General features: G+C 53.0%; 9 protein-coding genes across 9 annotated transcripts; 6 read left to right on the plus strand and 3 right to left on the minus strand.

Annotated features, from left to right (window-relative positions):
* Positions 1-765: 765 nt before the first annotated feature.
* On the minus strand, positions 766-1,273 carry J4E79_005298 (uncharacterized protein; the record flags this gene model as incomplete). Its single annotated transcript, XM_049354176.1, has 2 exons — positions 766-898; positions 999-1,273. The coding sequence occupies 2 exons, from the start codon at positions 1,271-1,273 to the stop codon at positions 766-768; spliced, it is 408 nt and encodes a 135-aa protein (XP_049211041.1).
* Positions 1,274-2,183: 910 nt separating this feature from the next.
* On the plus strand, positions 2,184-4,051 carry J4E79_005299 (uncharacterized protein; the record flags this gene model as incomplete). Its single annotated transcript, XM_049354177.1, has 2 exons — positions 2,184-2,210; positions 2,309-4,051. 2 exons carry the CDS (start codon positions 2,184-2,186, stop codon positions 4,049-4,051), a joined length of 1,770 nt encoding a protein of 589 aa, XP_049211042.1.
* A 408-nt stretch (positions 4,052-4,459) lies between these two features.
* On the minus strand, positions 4,460-5,597 carry J4E79_005300 (uncharacterized protein; the record flags this gene model as incomplete). The annotated part of the gene is made up of 4 exons (XM_049354178.1): positions 4,460-4,798; positions 4,827-5,429; positions 5,474-5,505; positions 5,552-5,597. 4 exons carry the CDS (start codon positions 5,595-5,597, stop codon positions 4,460-4,462), a joined length of 1,020 nt encoding a protein of 339 aa, XP_049211043.1.
* Positions 5,598-6,273: 676 nt separating this feature from the next.
* On the plus strand, positions 6,274-8,538 carry J4E79_005301 (uncharacterized protein; the record flags this gene model as incomplete). Its single annotated transcript, XM_049354179.1, has 4 exons — positions 6,274-6,298; positions 6,344-7,940; positions 8,002-8,149; positions 8,185-8,538. 4 exons carry the CDS (start codon positions 6,274-6,276, stop codon positions 8,536-8,538), a joined length of 2,124 nt encoding a protein of 707 aa, XP_049211044.1.
* Positions 8,539-13,341: 4,803 nt separating this feature from the next.
* On the plus strand, positions 13,342-13,717 carry J4E79_005302 (uncharacterized protein; the record flags this gene model as incomplete). Its single annotated transcript, XM_049354180.1, has 2 exons — positions 13,342-13,408; positions 13,452-13,717. 2 exons carry the CDS (start codon positions 13,342-13,344, stop codon positions 13,715-13,717), a joined length of 333 nt encoding a protein of 110 aa, XP_049211045.1.
* Positions 13,718-13,792: 75 nt separating this feature from the next.
* Positions 13,793-14,895, plus strand: J4E79_005303 (uncharacterized protein; the record flags this gene model as incomplete). The annotated part of the gene is given in 2 exon segments (XM_049354181.1): positions 13,793-13,964; positions 13,982-14,895. 2 exon segments carry the CDS (start codon positions 13,793-13,795, stop codon positions 14,893-14,895), a joined length of 1,086 nt encoding a protein of 361 aa, XP_049211046.1.
* A 972-nt stretch (positions 14,896-15,867) lies between these two features.
* Positions 15,868-16,522, plus strand: J4E79_005304 (uncharacterized protein; the record flags this gene model as incomplete). Its single annotated transcript, XM_049354182.1, has 3 exons — positions 15,868-15,918; positions 15,974-16,119; positions 16,270-16,522. 3 exons carry the CDS (start codon positions 15,868-15,870, stop codon positions 16,520-16,522), a joined length of 450 nt encoding a protein of 149 aa, XP_049211047.1.
* A 524-nt stretch (positions 16,523-17,046) lies between these two features.
* J4E79_005305 (uncharacterized protein) lies at positions 17,047-18,663 on the minus strand (the record flags this gene model as incomplete). Its single annotated transcript, XM_049354183.1, has 1 exon — positions 17,047-18,663. The coding sequence occupies one exon, from the start codon at positions 18,661-18,663 to the stop codon at positions 17,047-17,049; it is 1,617 nt and encodes a 538-aa protein (XP_049211048.1).
* Positions 18,664-21,487: 2,824 nt separating this feature from the next.
* On the plus strand, positions 21,488-24,280 carry J4E79_005306 (uncharacterized protein; the record flags this gene model as incomplete). Its single annotated transcript, XM_049354184.1, has 2 exons — positions 21,488-24,146; positions 24,255-24,280. 2 exons carry the CDS (start codon positions 21,488-21,490, stop codon positions 24,278-24,280), a joined length of 2,685 nt encoding a protein of 894 aa, XP_049211049.1.
* Between the last annotated feature and the right edge of the window lie 283 nt (positions 24,281-24,563).

A 24,563-nucleotide genomic window follows, 5' to 3' on the forward strand; every position in this document is an offset into this window, starting at 1 on the left:
TTGCGCCATCCCGTCACCGACGTCGAGTCTTGTAGATGAGACTGACGAACTCCAACGATCGGTTTCGACCTGCGTACCGCACCACACCTGATAGTAGCATACCTTGGAAGTGCATTCGGTGGATACTTGGTGACGAGCTTCCGCCGCGCTCGACAGCTTGCGTAGTCCATGGTGCATGTGCTACGCACCATATGCTTGCGACCCTTGTGTTTGGGAGCTATCCTCTCGCCTCCGCTTGCGTACAGCTCTGCTGGCGTTGATTGCTATCGTCTATAAAACGAAGCCAATCTCTGTCACCCAGTCCGTGCCTTGAGCGCAGTTTCCGGCTGCATTCTTCTCTCGGGTGGCTGCTGACAAGGAACTGGATGGCCTATCTAAGGTGATCCCCTGAGGGCTGCGTTCACCGGGGATAGCGTCGGACCACGCCGTCGCGGTCACGATACTCTCCCCTCTCCAGGCCATCACGAGAATCTCTTCGACCACGTTCTCGTCTCTCTCGATTCTGATCCAGGGAGGGTGATCGGCTCCGACTTCGACTTGGGTCTCTCAGCCTCGGAGAATCCCTCCTTCTTTGCCCGGTCTCTCCTCGTCGATCTACAGCTTCTCTCGAGCGTAGGCGTGGACTGCTTGTTCTTCCACCTTCATGCTCTTGTCTAGTAAGTCGTTCCTCTCTTCTCCTCTCCACAGTGCGGCTGCATCTTTGGCGATTTTCTTCGACTTGATCGGAACTGTCATCTTGCTCGTCCGACCGATCGCTGTAGTACATCACTCCCGTCCGGTCCGCGCGTCTTTCTCTTCGACGTGTCGCGGCTTCCGTCGATTCTCTGCGTCTGGACCGGGGTCGATCTCTTCGTTCCCCGCGGCTTCTGCCATTCGTTCCGTCGCCGTGAGTCTGGCCCTGTTCATTATTGGTTCGATTGCCAGAAGTGGCCGCCGGTCTTCCAGTTCGATTCTCGCCGGTGCTTTCATATTGCTTCAATATGCCAGCTTCCATCCACACGTTATCTAGCAGCTTATCCACTTCAAACCACGCATCTCTCCATCTCTCTATCTCTTTCTTGTCACCTTCTTCTAGGGTGACGATATTTCTGTCAATCACGTCCTTATTGTTGCGCATGCGATGGAAGTCTTTGGCCAAGATTCTAAGCTCTTCTCTCTGCTGGTCGCTTGGCACAAGAGCTTGCTCAAGCTCCCTCTTTTTGAGCTGCAGCTCAAACTCAAGTGTTTCGACCAGACCTGCGTTGTCAAGTCTTTCTGTCTTGAGCTCCTTCATCTTAGCTTTAGTGAATTGAGTAGACAATCTGTGCTGCCGGCCCAACGAAAGCGCTCGTTGAAACCTCATTGCCAGATCACGACAGAGTGTCAAAGCAAGGGTGCTATCATCACCTTCTTGGATCTCTGTCAGCTTCGGACTTTTTCGCGTGTAGTTACGGGCCGCGGTTGGGGCCGCCCAACGGGCGACGATAGCTTCTTCTTTAGTGGGCGGATGTCCTGCATGGTAAGGCATCTTCACTGGTTCTGGCCGTAGAGATGATGGTGAGATTTCTTCTTCCTGTCAATTAAGATAAAGTTCGTCGATGAAAGAACGGAACGGACGGCCTTTTATGTACGGCAACAAGAGTTCAGACAAGCGCACAAAGGACTACGAACAAGACAAAGCATGCTTTCATGGGAGCTATTCAGCCTCGATCTTAGTTCCGTACAATATTGGATGAGGGTGCCTCGGGTAGCTCCCGCTGAAAGACGCAAGCAAAAGTCAGATGTAGCCTCGGCGACCATTCCCGTTATGAATATGCCCCTGGTATGGGAACTACTTACCTTAGACGAGCTACATCCAATCATTACCCATGGTTGTCAAAACAGCGCAACCTGCACTATGTGAAGTATGGTTCGACTTTCACTACAGTCTCGAACACCGTTGACTCTGGTCACGTGCGCTGAACGCTCGAATTCATTACAGGGCACGGGTGCTCTTGCGCCACACCCAGTTTGCGCTCCACTCTACTGCGAAAGAAGTTCTACTCGGGTCTTTTAATTGACTCCGTACTCTGCCTAACTACACAGCCAACGCTGGCAAAACACCACCACCCAACCAACGTCTAACAAGAAATACGGATACGAGGGAGACACCATCTTCTGATCACCAATAGTCAACACAGTGGATACCGCACACCCGCCTTAATATGCAAACATCTGGGCATGAGTCTTCGGTACGTACAAAGTTCTAGTCACCCGATTGACTGTTTCAATCCCTGCACTGCATATACATCTCCCAGCACGCGCATTAAAAGCGACTGACATAACATAGGCTGACAATTCGGGTGATGATGCCGAGATCACAACTGATATTTTCGTTATTGAAGAGCTGAAGCATAGCGAAGCTACTTACCACGAGTCGAATGATAGCACTGGCAACAACCAGCCAAAATCGACCGTCAGGAAGATTCAGCCAGGCCTTCAATTAACTTCCACGAAACGGCCTCACGAACACGATCCTGACGAAGACGAGAAAAGAGTCCGCGTCAAAACCAACAACACGCCACAAAGCCCATCAACATCGGATCGCCTACTCACACCACCTTTAGCACACTTCGGCGGACAGACTCCGGATATCTCGCGGATCATGGCGGATGTTGCAGCGGTCACTGGTGAGATTGTTGCATACATGGAAGATACATCTTCGGCAATCAGTGACCTTGAACGTAAGGCCGTACTGAGTCAATTACGAGACGTGCTTGGTATGCTTGTTCCTTGCGTGACCGAGGTCCGCGACATAGGGGTCCTGGGTATTGAGATTGTCGGGCTTGCAGCTCTAGTGGATCCCTCGCTCGAGTATGAAGGTATATTTACCATCATCACGTCGCCCTATGCCAGCAGCATTCCGAAGCGGTTGGAACTCGATTACACCCATCACTTCGCAATCGGAGATATGTTCTGGGATCGCTCGACAGAGTTCGCAGCCGACCAAAACCTGAAGCCGGGTATAAAGGCCGCCCCAAGCCCACAAGGATTAGTTTGTGCTGCCTGGCGTCTGCACATTGTCACAAAAGTGACTCCACGATGTATTTGGACGACGGTCTGCCGACTTAGTGGCGGGAAGGGGCTGTCACGTCTAGACAAAGACGACATCTGGATGTACCTACATCTTCACAGTGGTAAACACGGAAGACTGCCACGAAGCATGCGAGCTAAGCATAACGATTCACTTCACGCGTCGCTGACATATATTCCCGACCCAGATTACGATGACAAGGCTATCGGTGCACACACACACTTCTCTGCAATAGATGTAGTGCCACACTACCCTAGCGAGGAGATGTTACCCGCGGGAAAACTTGATAAGGACAGTCGCGACCTCTTCCTTGGACTGAAAGCCAATGCAAACAGCCCAGATGGAAAACTCGTCGCACACCCAAAAGGGATGGATGAGGCTGCGGTGAAGCGCGGCCTTGAGCTGGTAGACCCCTACCCTCGGAGTGCTATGCCTCTTCCAAAGGCTGAGCGAACAGGTGACAGGTTGTTCCATCAACTGCGCATCCATCCTTCTAAAGGGACAACCGCAAGAGATCCTGTGAGAGATCCCGCAAATCTTCTCCAAAAGTCACGCGCGTTCAGTTCAGCATACTCAACAACAACTTTGAATGAGGATCAAACCCGGTCTTCGGTTGATCACCCTCGAAACCAATCTGTCAACAAGGTCAGTCCATTTAGCGTCATGCCTCGCACTCTTTTCAGCCCGGTATCGCATCCGCAACAGCATGCACCAGCGCCTGCTGCGGATGCGGTGAGGGTAGGTCGAAGATTTGGGGGCGAGAAGGCCGGTACCCCAGCCACCGGCCAACGGGAAGCTCCTTCTCATGCTAACACCACGCCCAAGATCGCTTCGATTGCCAACCAACCTGCCATGGCACAAACTTTACATCAGCACGACGGAGTAATGACCAATGCCATCCTCAATGTGACAGAACAGAACCAGTCCCTCAATCTCAATCACCCGGTATCGAGCCCGTCATCCAGTCCAGAGAGGAAACGTACCGATGGGGATGATTAGCTTTGCTCGCAGCTACCGGGTGGTGTTTGAAGGTGAAGTATATGGTTGCTTCGTAACGCAGTGACGAATTGGTTCACCGTGCGTCGTGGAAAAGCTAGTCTTCGAATTTCTCTCCTATATAGTATCCCGCCAGTGTTGTCTGGGCGCGCTGCCGCCTAACAAGTCATGATCTGATGCATGACAGATTGCAATCATCAATCATACCATCGCTTCCTTCATATTCGCAGGTCTCGTCTCGTCAACAAAAAGCTGCTCTAGATTACAGTGTGATTGACCTTTCACGAAACTCACCAAGCGACGATACTGGTCTACTACACGATGTTTTGCTTCATACCAAACACTACCATTCTCACAAAGCACCCTATCTACCACAGCCCCTGGTATCGTCCTCTGGAGTGTTCCTACTTCTTATCCTCCGGGCGCTTTCATCGCGAGTCCTATGCTGCTGACTTTCGCGGTGATTGCGTTCCCGATAGTCTGGTGCGTCTCTAGATGTACCTCGTTCGCGTCCTGGACTGCTTGACCGACTTCGATCTCGTCGTTCCCGATGCGCGTCACGATTACGCGCTTGTTGTCGCGCGTGGCTGGGCATGGAGACATCGTTGACATGACGTGGTGGTGGGGGAGGCGGCGGCGGCGGCGGCGGCGGGCGCGACGGATATGCCCGATACGGTCTTCGCAGATACTCATTAGAGTTTTGGGACGAGCTCGGAGATGTTTGAAGATCCCCATTGTTATAGGGTCGTCCTGTGGGATGCCTGTGATGGGTATTTACACCTTTCCCCTTGTCGAGGTTCGTGGGGCTTTGGGCTTGGACACTGTTTTGCCATTCCGAGATATCGCTTCTTCGCCTTCCTGCCTGCCTTTGTCGAGCGGGCTCTGCCTCCGGTGCAGCTAACGGCACGTCTTCGCCAGGTATAGTCGCCCGGCCTCGGTTTCGTCCGACTTCGTTCTTTGACTCAGTCGCTCTAGGTGGCCTTTCGTTGTCCGCATCCGAATCGTCGTCCGCCATTAAACGCCCTGCATCTGTCCATACTTTGGCTAGGATTTTGTCTACTTCTGTCCAAGCCTTCCGCCACCTGTCCAAACCGCGTGCGACTTTGCTATCATATGTTGCAATGGTTCCATCCATGACGACTTGGTTGGCTCTCAGTCGCTCGACACCTTGGGCTAGGCTCGTCAGTATTTTCTTTTGCAACTCAGTTGGCTCTTTGTTTGGTTGGATCTCTAATCGCTTGACGTTCAGGCGATGCGTGAGCGCCTCCAAAGATCCGGTGTTGTCGGCTTGCTTCAAGAGCAACTCGTGCTTCCATTTCTTGACGTTCTTAACTCCCTGGATATGACCACGTCCCAAAGCGAGAGCCGTCTGAATCTTTCCCTCCAGCTCTTCTGTTAGAACCAATGCCCAAGTTTCGCGCCTACCGTCTCGTACTCTTTTAAGCCGCGGCCGCACACTGTTCGATGTCGACAAATGTGCTGTTGGACGAACCCAATTCTGACATGCTCTTTCCGAGAGGGTCGTCTCTAATTCTGCGTTGTCGTACATGACTCTATTCTTCTTGGGAGACGAACGTGAATTTGCGAAGATGCGCGAAGTTTCCGCACCTTTAAGCACAAAGACAAAGCTGGCAAATTTCTTTGACCACGGTGCCGCTTTGTGAGTTGAAAACAAAGGTTCAGTTAGTCCCACCAGCCACGCCATGATCAGAAGGATTTAAGTGAGACACTCTACAGTGTATGACCGCGTGACCTGATTGGCTATCACCAGCTCTTGTGTTGACGATACTTCTCTCTTCGAGGGGACCTGATACGTCACGGCCTGGCTACCACACTTAGATTACATCAAAGCCTTCGAACCCCACTGGGCGTATTAAGTGCGGATGTCAATCAGATCTTATCCATCTAAGTGGCAGCGGCAGATACGGCTACTGGATAATCATGCAGCATTCACTGACCCGTTTCGCGAGTCGAGCCCTGCCAATTGTGCACTACGCCAAGAACGTGCTGAATATAATGAATTGGGTCTTCATGAGAGCACAGAGCTCGCACTGCTGATGCACCTACTGCGAGTCATTCCAACGCAATCTACTACATCAACTCCGCATTTCACTATTCCTTCTCGGGAAGACCTTACCAAACAACTTAACCCTCAACCGACTTATCACAACTCCTTCGAACACCGCGTCTATACAGATCGCTCACCGATTGCGAGTCCGCCAAACATGTCGGGACATCGTCGTCATCAAGGTAAGGCTATACCTATATCATCCAGAGCTTTCCTAACTAAGACAGGCGAAGATAGTCCGCAAGCATCACGAGGCACACGCCCGAATGACGGTGGGCTATACCCTAAAGAGCAGGTTGCGACACTCGAACCCGAGGAGTTCGTAGTCTCCGATTCGGAAAGCTCGACACTGAGCCCGGCCAGCCCTCCCCCGCAACCTGAACAAGAAATCGAGCGCGTTCCGCAGCCGATTCACGCCCCTTCTTCACGACTACAACGGGAAGCACGTGAAGCGAGTGTTGATAGCCAAGACGGGTATCATACACCTTCGGAGTTCCCTCAAGAAGAGCGGGAACTTGCTGCTAGCTCACGAGAGCAACCTACACGCCCTCATAATAGGCAAACATCCAACCGTGCGCCAGCCGAGCCGCAGTCTCGTCCGGATACCAACACAGCTCCTCCACTATCTCGTCAAGAAGAGCGTAGCTTAGTCGCCATTCCCCAAGACCAGACCGCACAGCTTCACGAAGCGCGGGAACAGATTGCCAATAACCGACGCGACGTACATGCGACTACTGTTCGCCCACCGTCTGAAAACTCCTCTCCAGTCGAGCTCAGCCCTAGTGGTAGTAGTCGTGAGGGTCAATCATACCAAGATGTCGTCGTGCGGGAGCCACCCCTAGGCTCCACCGATGCACCTATTACCATTCCACGAGCGGATACTGAGCACACATTCAAGACAAGCAAGGTCATGCAGTTCCTAGCAGCGTATGGAAGCGCACAACAAAGGCCAAACCTCATCGTTGACTTCAGTACACCACTTGGTCAGAGGCAGATGCTGGCTCTCATTCAAGACTTCGCTTCTTGGTGGGCTTCCAATGGCGGTTGCATAAAGCGCGGAAATCTTGGTCTCGAAATGCCTGACCTTGCCGGGCTCTTGTTCCCGCAATATGATGGCTTGACAACGATGATCATGTCTAAGCAATCCACTCATGTACCACAACCCATCCGGCAACGTCTCGACGAGGTGTTTTGGGAAGGCATGCTCTTTTGGTTTCGTACTTCCGAGTACGCGGTGGACCCAAAACAGGTCTTGGGGGACAAATGTGGCTTGACTGCGCATGGCAAAGCTCTCTCAGGATGGAGAATTTGCTTAGTCCAGAAAGTCTTCCCCAACGTAGTCCTAGTTACTTGGGGCCGTACTTCTCAAGGCCATGATCTGGACAAGATACACCCTGGGAACCGTTGGCAATTCATGCGACTACTTCCATTTGAACGTCGAGGTTGGCCCGAAGATGTTTCAAGGAAACATAGCCCCCATGACAATATCCTCATGCATCCAAAGGAAGATGAAGGCTGGTCAGTCCAGGAGTTGAAGACACATTGCAACTTCAATGTACTTGTTGCCAACGAAGTCATACCCACTCAGGGTTTCATATTCGCAGGATATCTCACAGACGACAGTCTTGGTATGGTTAAGTGGGTTCGCAATGCCGCTTTTGTTGGGCTTGCCGAGCTCAAGTACATGCCTCCAACCCCATCCGGAGTCGACGAGGGTGCAGTACGGCGAGGTTTGGAGAATAACCACTATCCGCGGCAGCAACCAACCGGCTCTATCAAGCCAAAGCTGTTCCCTGCAGCGTACCGAATGCCAGCACCTCCCCCGTACGTCCCAGCACCGGGAGGAGAAGTGTTTGCCTTTCAAGATGCACCGTCATCTCCCCAGATCCCTACTGGTCCTCGTGGCACAGGTGGCGGTAGGCCTCGCGATCGTCCCGCACGTGGTCCTGGAAGGCAACGTAGTCGGTCGCGAAGTCCACTACCTCGTGAACGTCAAGCTGACCGAAACGGAGACTATGCTCGAGGTTACCCTGGTAGATCAGCGCAACCTGATCAACCCAATCATCAGCAAGAAGGCCACGACCGCCCTGCCGACACGCGTCTCGGCGACAATATCAACCGTCCTGTCTTCATGCCAGTGAACAACGTGATGCAAGATGGAAGATATCAGCCTCACGTTATCCATAACCATGCGTCGCGCGATCACGACGACAACCGCAACCCCGAGCGTGAGAACTACGAGGACGATCGTGGCCGTGACAGAGCTGAACAGGGTGGCGAGTACCAGCATCCTGAGCCGCGCGATCACGATCACGACCAGGACCGCCGTCCCGAGCGTGAACACTACGAGGACGATGGTGGTCGTGGCAGGCATGAGCAGGGTGGTGAGTACCAGAACGGGGATCTACTCAACTATGGTTGAGAGTAAAAGAGGCCTCTTTGTTCCCCTGGTATCCGATTCCGAAGCGCGTAAATGGGTCAATGTCGGAGACTCATCTCAAGAGGTATTGTCGATGTACCTTACGCTGAGCTTCAACTGAGGAAATGGGCTTGTTATCGCCGAAATATAAAACGAAACCTTGTTCATTGTAATTCGTGTAGAACAATGAAGTGTAGAATTCTCGATGGCGCGATGTGCCTTGTTCAAGCTTTTGTCATCGAAGTTCCTTAACGACCGAGGCACGAGACGATGTCTACGTGGTTCTTTGTGTGATTTCCTGACTGCAAGACCCTATGTGAAGTGACCTCATTGTTCAAAGTGCAGTATATGCGAGCTTTAACAGAGGTATCGTAACGTGATAGCCTCAGTCAATGCTCGCTGTTCGTATGATAACTGCGTTGACGATGGTCCGACAAGCCTAATTGCTGCGACCGCAACATGGGTCGACAGCTGTCGGGTGCTGATAACAACGAAATTGTAGGTCATGCCGCATCTCGAATCGTGCTCCTCATTGATTCGCGAAGGCTGTAACACAGGATAAGTGAAGTCTTCAGACTCTGCTGGCGCGGCGGACTCGGGGCACGAAAGTCCCAATAAAGAGGTGTTCTCGTGTGCTTGTGTCAAAACATGTCACTTGCGACGAGAACTGAGGCGCAGAGGAATGGATAACTATCTGAAGAACGATGGACTGTGCGATAGCCGTTTCGATTTTGATATAATAAGAGGAAAAAGGTGTCGAGGGGCGGAGATGCGAGACCTACGACATGATCGCCTGGAGCTAACCCGAAGACGAGGCGCACGGTGACACTAAGCACATGTCATGACATCACTCATAGTCTTGCAATGACCCTGCCCAGGTGTTCTCTTTCGTCAATTTTACGATCGAGTTCACATGCGCATCAATGTTAATACATTAATTATCTGCGACTACATACGATAGTGTCAACGTGTCGATTCAGGTCGCGAGAGCGACGTGCTACAACATTAATACCTGAGACATGTTACTCCTCCCGGAACCAAGCATCCTGAACAACCTCTTTCGCTGATGCCCTAGCGGAAGGCTCCATTCGTAACATGCTTCCTATGAGTGCGCCGACACGCAAAATGTCTTCTCGGCTCATATCCTCGCGCCTTTCCCCATCAAAGTACATCTCCTCTAACCATTCTTGAAGCGAGCAAGTGGGGTCGCTCTCGTCCAATGTTTTTTTCATGGCATGCCAATCCAACTTCCAACGATCCGGCAAATCGTCGCTGACTGTCTCAAGCATCTCACGCACAAGGCTTGCAGGCGTTGTCATGAAGCTGTCAAACGGCGGCTGGCCGACAACGAGCTCGAAAAGCTTGATACTATGTCAGCTATCCATCGAGACGCTCTAGGGCTTGCATGGTAGAAGTCGAACTCACCAAACAACCCATGCTCCAAAGATCTACACGATAGCCCACCTTATCCTTGAAGATAATCTCCGGGGCGCGAACAGGAAGTGGAGTACGCAGGGCGCCAGGACACTCGTCGTGTGAGAAAGACTGACCAAAATCAATGATCTTGATCGAATTGGAGGGCGACTTGACATTGATGGGGTAAGAAGTAGGTCTGACGAGATATCGAGGCATGTTAGGTCCAATTGGCTGGCCATCCTTTCTTTCCACGGTGCCTGTCTCGGGCCGTCCGAGTTTCTGGAGGAAGTGTTCTTCCCGCAAGGCTTTTAGCGAAGGGATCGTGAACGCTAGGTTGCGGGTGTGCAGATCTAAGGACGCTGAGCAGAGTTTATTTGAACACTGGCATCATACTGTACCTGCGTGCGCAATTCCTCGCTCGTGAAGGAAGCATAGGCCAAGCAGAGCTTCTTTCGCGATGGTTTTCGCAAGCTTCCCAGGAAGCCTTTCCATGGAATGCGCGTCGAGATAATCGGCCACATTTGGTCCTAACAGCTCTAGCACCAGGCACTCGTGCGTTCCGTTTGGACCACTGATATGGAAAGAATCTATCATTCTCATAAGATGCTGGTATCCAGGCTGACTAGATTGCGCTGCCGTTATTGTACGCAAGACTGCAGTCTCTCGATTTTGTTGGGTTGTCTCGGATACCGATATCTTCAAAGCGACATACGTTTGGCCCCTAGCAGCATCTCAGCTCAAGTTGTCGTTGTTTCACAGAAAGCTGGACCTGGTATCGCGCGCAGCCCAGACAGTCGAGTATCCACCCCAGCCTAATTTGTGCAGGACTTTGTATCTGCCATTGCTTAAACGATCGCCGAGGTGAACGGGGTGATATCCACCGCTTTTGTAACGGTGCAAAGGCTCGGCATCGATGTCGCAAGTATGTGTAGACCAATCCATCGATGGACTAGGCTGAGAGGGGCGTGCAAGTGTAGATGAAAGTGAACGTGTAGACGCGAGTGCCGTCATGGACGATTTGTTTACGAGCCCTTTCTGAACCGATATGGTGCGAGTTCGAGCGAACATCCTGGCGACGCTCATGTTTCCGCTCACACGCTTGCATTGGAATGTGAGGGATGTCTAGCTACTCTATGGTGGCGTAAAGATCAGACCCTTCAAGGTTGAGAAGGGACTCGTGGACGCCAAGGCAATCATCATGCCGGGCCGCAAATTGAGCCGGCGCGCGGTTCGAGCCACCCGAACATCACAACAACAAAATCGTCCGAACTTCAGCGCGCCACAATTCCGCCAATACAGACCAGATACAGAAAGCGATTAGAGCATTGGTTCCGCGCAGAGAAGGCGCAGATTTCAACGAAAGCCGGAAATGAGCTCACAGTCGCACCTCACGGGTGATGATCACGCCTGCCAGGTCGCGTTTCAACACGGATGAAAACGGGAAAAGCTCATTTGGGTGTCAGACTACAAAAGTACAATCATCTATCTATAACTAGGCTTAACACAGACTCTCGCCACGACTTTGATACGGCTTAAAGAAGTCGCGAATCGACATTCTCATCGACTCTGGAGTCCCTTCCACGACTGCCTGCTCACGCGTTTCTTCCTGGAGCCACTCGATAGCTGAGTCTTTACGTAACGGGGTTTCGCGCACACTATTTCGAGACTCGACTACTCTCCTAGATTTCCTTTCGCTTGGTTCACTGAGCTCCCGATCTTCCCGCTTCCGCTTATTGCCACTGGGGTGATAAGGCAAGTCTTCAGACGGTGCGGTCAGCTTTGAAGATGGCGTGTCTCTCTTGTTGTACTCCAGCGCTAATTGTCGTAGGCCATCTTTGAAGTCCTGGGCCTGTCGCGAGATCGGTGTTGAGTGTGTGATACCTTGCCCTGTCATTGCTTCCACGCTGTCTTCGATGCTTATATCGCTGGCTGACTGTACGATATCATCTGCGATAATCGCCGATGGCGTAATGTTACGTTCAGCAGCCTGGCAGTTCTCATCTTGATACCCACTGGATCTCTTCCAGTCATGCGACGGTTTTGCTGTAATCGCTAGAAGTGCTGGGGTTATCTCGCCCACATCGCAAATGCTTTCCTCCATGCGCCACAGTTCCGCATCACTCTGAGCATGAGAATGAGATGACGCTGGCGAAGACGGACGATTTCTGTGACCAACATTGCGATGCGGGGAATTCCGGGCCCGATGTCGTCTATGGCCATGCCTTAGTGACCGTGAAGGAGAGTAGTGGCTAGAGTGTTCCCTATCTCGCCCGTTCGATCGTTCCTGGCGTCGATGTCTTCTATCCCGAGACCTTGAGCGAGCGCGTGGCTCTCGGCGTCTGGGCACTGAAGCATCTGTTTCGTGTGGGCGGCCATGTCGAAATTCCTTAACTCGGCCTGCACCCACCCATACGCGGTCGAGTTCTTTCTGAACTTTGAGCCAAGCATTAATCCATCTCTCTTTACCCAATTTGATTGTATCCTCGAGCTTCTGGCGATGACGTTGGTTGTCTTTCAGCCCCCTATGGCACTGCTCTTGCTCTACAAATAGCTCCCTTAGAAGATCTCTTTGCTCGCGCGTTGCCCTTCCATTCCTTCTCATCTCATCTTTTGTGATCTTGATGAGGTGCTCCACCTCTTTGTTCCAGGACTGCATCCGTATTTCATTCTCGAAACAAGTCTGTTCTCTCTCATCGATTTTCTCAGGAAGAGCCCAATACGAGTGAGCGATGCATAAGGCTTTATGTATACCGTCTGCTAGCGATTCTGAAAGCAGTAAAGCTGTGCCACGCTTTCGGCCATCGCGGAACTCTACAAACTCGGCCGGCCCATCGATTAATCGCAACTGTTCCTTGCCAGGTACTGTCCAGTCATCATAGATGAGTTCTCGTTGATTGGTGTGGTAACTGGGATCATATCTGGAGTAAAAGATATCCTCCATGTTGGGCGCTTGAAGATTCAATGATGGTAATGACGGCATTGATGGCAATGAGCAAGATGATATAGGCCCGAACAAAGGAAGTTTGGAGCGCCGCATATATCCAGATTATGAAACGTAGTATGATCACAATAAAGAGATCAGTCTCTTTCATTGAGACCATTCAGACTTGGTAGTCTTCGTCACTTGGCATTACTGTCAATGATTTCACATGACTTTGACAGATGCTTGGTGCAACTTACTGTGCCCGTGCCTGGACGGGCGACCTACTGCAGGGCCAACGTAATTGCCTCCATGATTCACTGAGGCCAGGGCGGGCTCAAGCCCTGCCTCTATTTCATCAGGCCCTCCTATGGAATTACGCTTGTTACCGCCCCGTTGGCACAACTCACTCAACCCAACTGGACCTTTCCTGTACCTAAGTTTGTAAAGGGGAGGGGTCAACTCTCATCATGCCTAGCACGAATCGATCCGCGGAGGCGCCTGGAAGGCCTCGCTACGACCCCGATCCTGCGCGCCGTGTTCCCGACGCTAGATTACGGGACGACCCATATGCCGAAAGTGTGCCAGCGCAACAAGACCGTCGAGGTCGCTCCAGAGATAATGGTAGGCCATACGAACATGAAGAATCAGACAAGTCCCCTCGTCGTCGGAGTCGCTCACCTCAACGATCACCCCTTCGAGATCAACGTCGAAATCATCGCAACCGATCTCGCAGTGAGCACCGAGAACGAATCCACAGGGCTCGTAGTCGACGCCCAAGGCACAGAAATCATAGCCGGGGACGAGAACATACGAATAGATCTCGTAGTCGACGGCGGGACATAAGGCATAGATATCATAGTCGGCGACGAGAACGTACGGAAACATCTCGTAGGCGACATGAAGACGATGATAGAAGGAATGACCGAGCCCCCAGCCTTGAGCGTGGCCGAGAGCGAGAAAGGCGCGAGGAACCATCTCGCTCTTCCCATCGTGAGCCCTCGTGGAGACGGCAACCTCGACAACGATCTCCCAGCACGGGCTTTACCATCTATGATAACCTCGCAAGGAAAAGGCACTGGTTCAACTCCGGGTACGGAGAAATTCCAGAGAAGCCATACGACGACTTGACCAAGCACTTTTACACTTCCGATATGGTTTCGATCCGATTCTGCGACTTCTCTTCTGACGATCAAGCGAAAATTGGACAAAAGTTCACACCGTCTTCGCAAGGCATGATCAACGTCAAAGAAGATGTGCCTTTCATCATCAAACGAGTAGAGCCCAGCTATCTCCTTGGTTGGGCTGCTCACACCAGCGGTGGCCGCGGCTTGAAAGAAACGCCTTCAATACCGAAGTCGGAGTACGCGAAGTACATGGGGATCGCTACTGAAGGCCATTCGAATGGATCTCTTGGGAATGACAGTCCGCACAGCCTACTCGAAGTGAGACCATTGACGCAATCAAGAAATCTCAAGCCGAAGACCCATGTCTTCGCGGGCGAGTTGATAAAGGTCACTCTCCCATCGAGGTCTCATTACTGGGGTCAGGTCGAACCTGAGTTTTATTGGCCGTTGCAACGCCTGAGCGATTTCCTTATAGCATCTCCTGGATCTGCTGCCGCGAGGCTCGATCGTATCCCTAGAAACGCTGGATTGGACGTCGATGCGTTAAAACAGCTGCGGACCGCGGACGACTCCCTAGACGAGTACATGAAAGCTGGTCTCGCATATCTCGATGCTCTACACAAGCCGAAGCCATCCGATGACGACACGGACGCAGATGCCCGTCCGCCTAGGGCTCAGGCAGCACCGGATAACCGCAGTCCACCTCGCATCGGGCGCCCTGTTGCTACAGACGTTCGCTCGACAGCGCCCCAAGATCAGCCTCGACAACCTCCAACGAGGACTACGAACGCGCCGAGGGACCCAAGACCCCAACCACCCACAGGGCCGAGGTTAAAGCGCTCGCGCGACGGTGATGATCCTCCGGCGCAGAATACCACCCGTCGACGGCGGGATTAGTAGAGCGCTTGGCAGGGTCCTCGAGGCGATGTGGGAGGAGCCGTGGGGGGTATCCAACTGCACTAGTCTCCAGTTCACAGTGAGCAGCGCATCACGCCAAACTAGGAAAAAACTGAACACCCTAGAGCCTACGTTGACGTTGGGTCACCCACTTTGCAGATTCTTGTCTTGATGTAGTCCGCAGGCCTGTTCAGGTTTTTCCTTGTATGAGGTGGCATTGTGCTTAAGAGACAAAGCGGGGAGGAATGTACCCAATGAGCAAAACGGGGCGGGCTGATCATCCAAAGAAGGCAAACTCTTTGTAGACAGATGCTCAAGTGATTCGGAGTAGAAAGAAGCGGGCTTTCTTTTGTTGCAAGACATGGGAGGCGGAAAAGTTCTTGGCTGTTCGCCGCCGTCTTCATCGGTGAAGTTTGATGAGATCAACACTTCATGCACGATGCGGCGCTCTAGACCAGGGGTCATCTTCGTGATGCGACTCGGTTAGCCAACACAGTTAATATGTGTATATAAAAATACATGATGTTGTATATGTGCCGACGCGTGAGGATAATCCGATGGTGGATAGCATTTTGCGTGAGAGACGATCGTTTGCCGAAAAAGAATAGAGTGCTTGGTAGAGAGAGGAGACCAAGCGTCAAGCTGCAAGCAGTCCGATGGACATGGGATGGAGCTGCAAGCCATCAAATGAGGCGAGGTAGCGAAGGTGGAAGGTGGAAGGGTGCCCAAGCGACGATGCGGCTCCTTGCCCGCCAAGACCCCCGGAGATTGCCGGCGCCGATCATCACAACTCAAGGAAGCATCGCTCGTGAACTTCGACAACTGCGCCAGCTTCTTCTCTACGGGCCGTACAGCATGCCCCGTGTAGTTGCTCGTCACCTTTTCGTCGCTTCCGTATAGACTATAGACGTCCGTTCACACTAGCGCGTACATCGCTCCACCGCTTCCGCCAGCCACCGTCGCGCCCATTCGATGGGTATCTGCTCGTCGTGCCTGGGAGGGCGCAGGACTTCTGAGTCTGATGTAAGTGCTCATAGACAGCCTATCGCTGCACGCAAGTACTCACGATTCCTCACAGAACTCGGACGCCTCGCACCTACTCGGAGACCAGTACCAGCCGAACTATGGTACCGCCAGCAGCACACATAACGCGCCCCAGCCAGACCCAGAAGAGCTTCGACGTCAGCGAGAGAACCTGGAGCGCATTTGCGCTGAGACGAACGAGTGAGTGCCGCCTTCTTCATCTTCGAGCGTTCCGTCCCACGAAGTCGCTCGCACCTTCCCGCAAAAGAACCCGTACCTTCCAGGTTACAGGTCACATCGTCCCTTGGAGGTTCTGCATCTTCCGTAGAACACCACACTAATCCTCTACAGGCAACTAATCCCCGTCTCCCAACCGAGCGCCCTCCCCGAAGTCACCGAACAGCCCTCCAAGAACGACGAATACGCACATCTCTTCAACGAGCGCTTCAAGTCGATACGAAGCCAGCGCCCATCCTCCGCCGGTAACGACGATGACGACGAGACAGCTTGGCTCGAGAACGCCATGGGCAACCAGGGCGAGGATGAGCTGGAGCAGATTAAGCCAGCCAAGGGGAAGCTGACGATTCAGTTCGGTCAGCGGTAGACACCTACACAGCAGGTGGAGGTCGGCGGCATCTTCGGCCAGTATGGGCGCCTCGACTGACGCGACCCGTACCTTTTCATTGTTTGTCGCATTCTGCATTGCATCAGCGCCATTACGGATACCCATAATCTTTTCCTTCTGTTATTCCTACGCCTCGAAAGGAGGTCGTTTACGTATGTCTTCAAGTAGCATAATCATGTCTGTATCAAACGTCTTCTCGTCTCCTTTCGTTCATGTCTTTCAAGAGTTGGTCCGGCAATGCCATTATACGAGGCACGTTCTTCTTCATTACTCATTTGATGCAATTGGTCTCTAGATACATGCTCCTACGATAGTTCTTCGCTATCCTAGGCGAATGCCAAGCTGGTCAGACGAAGCCAACCAATACCGACTCGCTACCCATGTGATTGGACTGGTGAAAGTCCCGACAACTCTGTCTATCGCTGAAGATCTATCAATGCAAGAATGAGGCCACGGTAATCATCGCTCAGGCCAATGCAACGCCATCACCGCCATCACCTACCCTAGACAGCCTTAAACAGCAAGTCAGGAGGACCAGTCGCAGGCTTCTCGTCACTCACACCCAACTCCGCCAGCATACTGCCAGCGCGCTCATCCATCAGCTTCGCCAACTCCTCCCGAAACTTCTCGTCGATGAAGTCAAGACGCAACTTCAAGCCCGGCTGCACCATGCGCTGCTTCTCCGGATCGAGCTTCTTAAACGTCTTCTTGCCCCAGACCAACGCGGCGCTCTCCATGGCGTTGAAGAGGGCCTTGTTATCGTCTCCGTCCATGGTCTCGGCGTTCAGGTACTTGGTTGCCATCTGCTCGACGAAAGCGCCAACGGTGCATTCATTAGCAGCCTGGTCAGCCTCGTTCTTCGTTGTGTCAGCTTTGTCGTCGTCGATCACAGCTCTATACTCGTTACTTACGCTCTGCTCAGCCAAAGATGCCACCGTCTCTTCTCCAGTCGTCTCGCCTATCTGGTCCAATCCCATCTTCTCACGGAGATGCTTCTGGATGTACTTGTACGTCTCGCCCTGTGGCCTCGGTACACCACCTCGCTTGATGATTTCGGGGATCCTAGAGGCAGGGTTCGACAGGACAGGGTTCTGGCGACTCAACAGCGGCTCTTCGTATGGTCCGATGGCGGCATCATAGAGGTCTGGATCGCCTTTGTACTCGCCGCCTAGGTAGCCGTTTGACCGACCACCACTGCGTACACTGCCGTCGACCGGGTCCGAGTGCGGGGATGGCGGATCTTGGTAGGTTGGAGCGGTGGTTGATCGTCGAGTCGCGCGTGTGGCAGGTGGAGTTCGGGTAGCGGTAGCCATGGCGCTCTCGGCGAAGGTGAGTTCAGTTTTGCGCTTCTTGCTGGGCGTGGGTGAGTGATCGTCTGGCTCGAAGTCGTCTTCGGAAGAGAGCTCGTCGACCTCACTATCAAGAACGACAGGCTTCTTCCTGATCGAGCGCTTCTTCGCTGACGACTTCTGTGCAGACGCAGTAGTCTCCTTCGGCACGGGCTTGACTTCTTTCTCCTCTTCCTTGACCTCATTCTCCTTCTTCTCTTCGCTCTCACGTACGGGCGTACTGCTCGCCACCGGCCTACGCCTCACCGTCCTACCCGCAGGAGTAGTACCAGCGCCAACCCCAACCGCACCTGGCGTCGCCATATTACCATGAAGCAAACCTTTGTTATTCTTAACCCGCTTCTCATAGCACGGCTGGCAGACCTGGAACGTACAGCCAGGGCAGCGGCGCATGGTATCCATATTCCGCTGGTCGCACTCAGTGCACTTGGCCGTGTGGACAGTCACCCGGCTAAACAGCGTCTCGTCGACAGTGCAGGGCTGGATTGCCGATGATGCTCCTGGCGTGCGGGGCGCGCGAGTGGGGAACGGGCTGCTGGATGAACGTGGGGTGTTGGGGAGGAGGGGGCGGTTACGTCGGCCTGGTGTGGACGGTGCGGGTGAAGGCGCGGGTACTGGTGTTGTTGCAGTTGGTACCTTAGCGTGAAGGCCCGCATCTGGACCTGGTGTCGCCGGAGGATCCATGGCGCCACGTGGTGAGCCTTGCTCTGCTTGCTCTGCTTGCTCTGGTGGGGGTGGGGGTGGGGGTGGGTCGGGTGCTGTGTCGCTCATGTTGTTTAGTTGCCTTGTCCTTGCGGAGAATGAGTCTGCGAAAGATTGGATCGCAGTACTTTGAACTGCTGGTGTGGACGCTGGAAGAAAAGCTGATGGTGAGGGATATATACTCTGAAAGATCTGAGACTGAAAAAGGGTCTCAGTAGTCGCCTGAGACTATGTCGGTGACTTGCCGCTCGGACCGTTATGCTCTGGTTCAAATCCGCAAGAGGGGAGATTGATTCAGAACGGTATTGATCGCAACAGGTGTGGACGGTAGAAAGTAAATGTGAAAAAGGCGCCACTTCTGATCAATCTGATAGAAGTTGGTGCTTTACGCTCGGACTAACGCGGGGTATAATGACGCGAGATCCAGGCGCCAGAGTTGTAGAAATCGAACCGGAATGGAATGTCGGATCCGGGGCGAGCGGGTTCAAACGGGGGTGACTGAGGGTTATGGGTGGCGAGATCCGAGGGATCGAGGGGTAAAATGTTGCTCGTTCGAGGGGGTATTCACTGACTGGGACTGGGACTGTTTGGGGCCTTGGGCGTGACCTTAGGTGTGGCTTTGGGATAGACGGATAGAGACGGGTGGAGAGTGGAATGTATGTACAAGTACAGGTGCAAAGAGCAGAAAGAAGACAACCACCGCAACCACCACCAATCTATATACAATCCTTCCGACGCGCTATGTGAAGAGAAGAACAAGAGATAGCCAGCCGACTCACATACACGACGGAAGCGGACTGCAAAACGAACAAGAAGCGGGAGGCAATCGAAGGACCAGTCATTGTTGATTATGTGAAGAGGGAATAGTTCTTTATAGAACGTGTGACATGTCACATCTGTCACAAGTGGTATTGGAGTCATGGAGTGTTGCGTAGCATTCACGTCCAGGGATCGAAGGGAGCTGCGTGCGTTGGTGGTACGGTGGCAGGTGCAGTGGGGAGATGGTGACAAACGGTGGGGATGGGAGTTGGGGCTCGGGTTACTGGATGGGGTAATCGTGGTCGTTGCAAGGCGTAAGCGGGGATGACATTGTTGGTTGTACGTAGTGAGCTCTGGATTTTGCGTCTTTGATCTGTGGGTGGAGTTTTGTGACTTTGCAGTGGTTCGTGGTGCACTTAGATGTCTCGAAGTGATGAGCCACTCACAGCTTCCGCAACCTAACCAATGGGCATATGGGCAAAGATTTCGAATAGTAAGCGTCGCTGCGATGAGATACTGGAGTTTCTTTGGAGTCTTTGTATATGTGTTGGGTGGGGTGTGGTACGGTCGCCAAAACACCCTGGGCCGGGTCGCTGTTGGATGGCCGTGGTCGTTGGATGGCCCCATCTTTGCCATGCGAACGTGCGGATCCTGCGGGCCGATCTCGCAGTGGATCTAGATCTGTTGGATGTCGTGCCACATTGCATAATCGATGGCTTTGCGATGCTACCCTGGTACTGACAAAGTCGTGCTTGACATCTGGACCAGACTTCGGAACCGAGGATGCAGATATAATCGGTGGATCGCAGCAGTATCAGCGACGTTCCTAAGCGCTTAGAACAGTCAGTCTTGATATCAAACGCGGTGTCGTAGTCATGACGTGGCGACGAAGCTCGGTACAGCATTCTCCCAGACCAACGGCGTGAGGCTCCTGCTAGTCGCTAGTGAGGCTCTCGTGATGACTAGCAAAGCTGCTAGAGGACTGGGCGGTGTGCTTGTCTGATAAGAAAGCTAGATCAAACGCTAGGAGTGGATGCCGTTGATGGTATTCAAGTCGACGTGTCGTGCATTGCGGATCTACAGAATGCATGCACGGTACCTGAGGAAGTGCAGCCTCGCTTACCCAATCCGGCGCAGAAGGAACTCGCATCTTGCAGATGTGACACCTGCAAGGAGCCGCATCGTTCATCAAGTCCAACCCCGCTATGGGCCGTGAACCATTTTCCCGAATCTCTTTTGCCGCCTCGAGCGCCGACGGTCGCTCTGCCGCCATGGCTGTTGTGTTGGGTGCTTGCTTCTGCCTAGAGCGGGGTCTCGCCGCTTGATGACGGCTCTAGGGAAATTTGGGGGTGTGCGGCCTCACCGGCGACTCTCTGGGAAAATGCAGCGCTATATATACATCGTTGCCGCTTCTTCAGCAGCGGCGGCACCGGAGTGTCGCCGTACGCTGTACGCCGCATCAAGCAGATAGCTGGAGACGGCGGTGAGTGGACTGCATGGTGATTGCAGTAGACCTAGCAGCGGGCACTAGCCACACCGACTAGGCTAACAAGGGCGCGCAGCTTCTTCAGTTCGGAATGCGCAAAGCGCGACAACCAAACATCGCGCGTCCATCAACAGACCGCCAAAATCATCAAGCGCGCGTGACAGCCGTCTGCGCGGAAGTTTGCGCCGCGCAATCGTATAACTCTGGAGGCTGTCGCAAAGTACGCGTCGCGGGCTGTTCGAAACCCAGGCCTTAAGCGAAGACAACCCTGCCCATCACGACAGCATACACATACTCGAACCCTCCTGGCTGAGCTCGCCGGGTATTCTTAAGCGGAGAAGAGCGTTGTGGCGGTGCGGCTGAAGACCATATCACCAAATCAAAAGCTTGGGGCTGCAGCCTCTGCCTCCTCGCAGCGGCCGGATTCGCACACCACCAAGCACCTTCCTTTCGGCGACCTGCCCTTGCCAGTTCGAGACCCGGTGTGCGACCTACTCCCAGGCCTCCAACAACTGTGTGAGACGATAAAGTCGCCTCCCACGACCTTGCACAGACCGTGTATCTGTGCGCAGCCATAAGTGTCCAAGACAGACGCTACGAGAACAGGAACATCAACGAAGAAACGAGCTCACGATCACGACTACGACAATGGATCAGCCAGAGCCCGCGACACCGCTTTACCCGGCCATGGCCCTCCTCAACTACATGCATGCGCCCACCGTCGGCTTCTACTACATGGGAGCTTGCGCATTCAGTTTGTGCATATTGCAAAAACCACGATTAGTATCAGCAAAGAGGCGGTGGAGCATACTCATCGCCATGCTCACGATACTTTTCGCATACATCACAGAGGTACTCTACTACTTCAGCCGGTCAATGGGCGATTGGGACTACGAGGCACCACAACCTGCAGCAATCCGCTGCTTAGGATCGATACTGGTCTGGAGCCCGCTCGCATACATACTCTGGTCGAGTAAGGCGTTACGGTGGCACGCCTACTTTGGCGCGTTTGTCCTGCAATTCGCTTTCGAGACTACAACATGTCTAATAACGGCATTTTCCATCCCCGAGAAGGGTCGGCAGAAGAATGCGCCTTTCGTGATTGACTGCGTCAGGGCGTTGGCTTCGCTCATATTACTTCTTGACGCCTTCATCATTCTGGTCACTAAGCAGGCGGTGGTCAGCACGGACGAGGAACGCCAGTCTCTGCTAGGAAAGCAAGCGAATGGTTCATCAACACCCAACGGCAACGCTGGATATGGCACCATACCTACTGGAACGTCGAGCGACGATGAGGAAGCGCCGCCGAAAGATGACGACAAGGATATCAAAGAGCAACAGGCAAAGCGTCTCGAAGAGGAGGGTGGCTGGTTCGGATATCTCAAGGGTTTCGCCGTGTTCTTGCCTTACCTATTCCCGAGAGACGACTGGAAAGTCATGACATGCCTGGGTCTACGACTCATTCATATGCTGACAGAGCGTGTTCTGAACTTGCTTACTCCTCGCCAAATCGGTATCATCACCAACAAACTACAGCACTCTTATGAGACCCAGAGTGGCGTCATGCCGTGGAGGGATATTGGTCTCTGGATCTTGTTCTCATACATCAACAGCTATGCTGGGCTCGGCATAATCGATGGCATCGCAAACTTAGTCATCTCGAACTCCGCGTATCGGCGCATCACCTTGCTCGCATATGAGCATGTCCTCGGTCTATCCATGGACTTCCACACCTCAAAAGACTCCGGGGAGGTTCTGAAAGCTGTTGAACAGGCGTCATCTCTAAATTCGCTCATCGAGATGGTTCTCTTCGACATTGCGCCCATTCTGTTGGACCTCTTCGTAGCCATGTACTACGTAACGCACTTGTTCGACGCTTACATGGCCTTCATCATCCTTTTCATGGGCGCAGCATACATCGTAATCGGATTCTACTTCACGACGCTCTCTCAGCCGAAGCGAAGAGACTATGTCGAAAAGCAGCGTACTGAAAGCTCTACGGTCAATGAGACTGTCCACAACTGGCAGACGGTCGCTTACTTCAACCGATTGGTGTTCGAACACAAGCGCTATGCCGAGAACATCATGAACACCATCTCCGCTCAATACGCATACTACTTCCGATCTATGGGCGGCCATGCGGCACAGGACGTTCTGACAACTCTCGGGTTCGCCGGTGCTTGCGTCTTTGGTATGTCGCAGATTGTCACTGGCCGCAAGCCAGTTGGCAATCTTGTCACTCTGATCATGTACTGGCACACAATGACATCCCCCCTATACGTTCTCTCGTACAGCTATCGCCACATCTCCAGCTCGCTTATTGATGCTGAGCGCCTTCTGCAGCTACTTAATACTAAACCTACAGTTGCCGACCAAGACGGTGCAAGAGACATTGTGGTTTCCGCGGGTGAAGTCGAGTTCAAGGACGTCGACTTCCACTACGACGAGCGTAAGCCCATTATCAAGGGCGTGAATCTGAAGGCGGAAGGCGGACAGACCATCGCCTTCGTTGGTGAGACAGGAGGCGGCAAGTCGACAATGCTGAAATTGCTGTTCCGCTTTTACGACGTGACCGGCGGCTCAATCATGATCGATGGTCAAGATCTACGTTCAGTCACGCAAGCCAGTCTCAGGAATGCTCTCGGTCTTGTGCCGCAAGACCCTGTCCTCTTCAACCAGACCATCCGGCAAAATATTCGCTACGCCAAACTCGACGCAACGGACAAGGAGATCGAAGATGCCTGCGCCGCTGCTGCCATTCACGACGACATCGTTGGCTTCCCCGACGGCTACAACTCCAAGGTTGGCGAACGTGGTGTTCGTCTCTCAGGCGGTCAACTCCAGCGCATAGCCATCGCGCGGGTACTCCTCAAGAATCCCAAGATTGTCATGCTCGACGAAGCCACCTCAGCTATCGACTCTTCTATCGAAGCACTCATCCAACAAGCATTCCGGAAGCTGAGTCAAGGCCGCACGACCTTCGTCATCGCGCATCGCCTCAGCACGATCGCTGATGCAGATCAAATTCTGGTCGTGGAGAAGGGCGAGATCATTGAGCGCGGCACGCATCAAGAGCTGCTGAAGAATGAAGCTGGCAAGTATTCAGAGCTTTGGTCGAAGCAGACTGCAGGGCACTTGTCGAAGACGCCGTCGAAAGAGGACGTGAAGAAGGATGTGATCACAAAGGAGACCGAAGACACGGTGACCGAAGACAAGGACACCGAAAACAAGAAGACCAAGCAAACAGATGAAGCAACTGCAACAGCCGTAGAAAGGAAAAGCGATAATGAGGACACGACAACGAAGCGTAAATGAGCATAGCTTGCAGTCTAGGGAGGAACGTAATTAGGGCTTTCGGCCACGTAGTATCGCGATACAGCAACGCGAATCGCATTAATCACAACACACACATCAGAAAAGATTCCCAACGTCATCCCGTAAAACTCGTCCGCTTGCTTCTGCAGTTTGCGACCTCATGATCCGTATACATTCCTGCTGCCTTGAAGCCACTCAACCAACGCGGGACAACAATCCCGCCAGCCAGTCGCAAATGTGCCCTAAACAGGTGGGCGTTCTCGGGAAGACAACATGCCGACTCTTGCGCACGGACCTTCTCGGACCAGCTACGCGCAACCGAAACGATGCATGTGCGGGCGAGCAGCTGAATGTTTAAGACAGCTTGCTGAACCTCAATTCTCTCTTTTTTACGATATATCATCTGTGC

This window comes from Alternaria viburni (assembly GCF_023758015.1).
Source record: "Alternaria viburni strain BMP 2772 chromosome Unknown scaffold_10, whole genome shotgun sequence".
NCBI lineage: Eukaryota > Fungi > Ascomycota > Dothideomycetes > Pleosporales > Pleosporaceae > Alternaria > Alternaria viburni.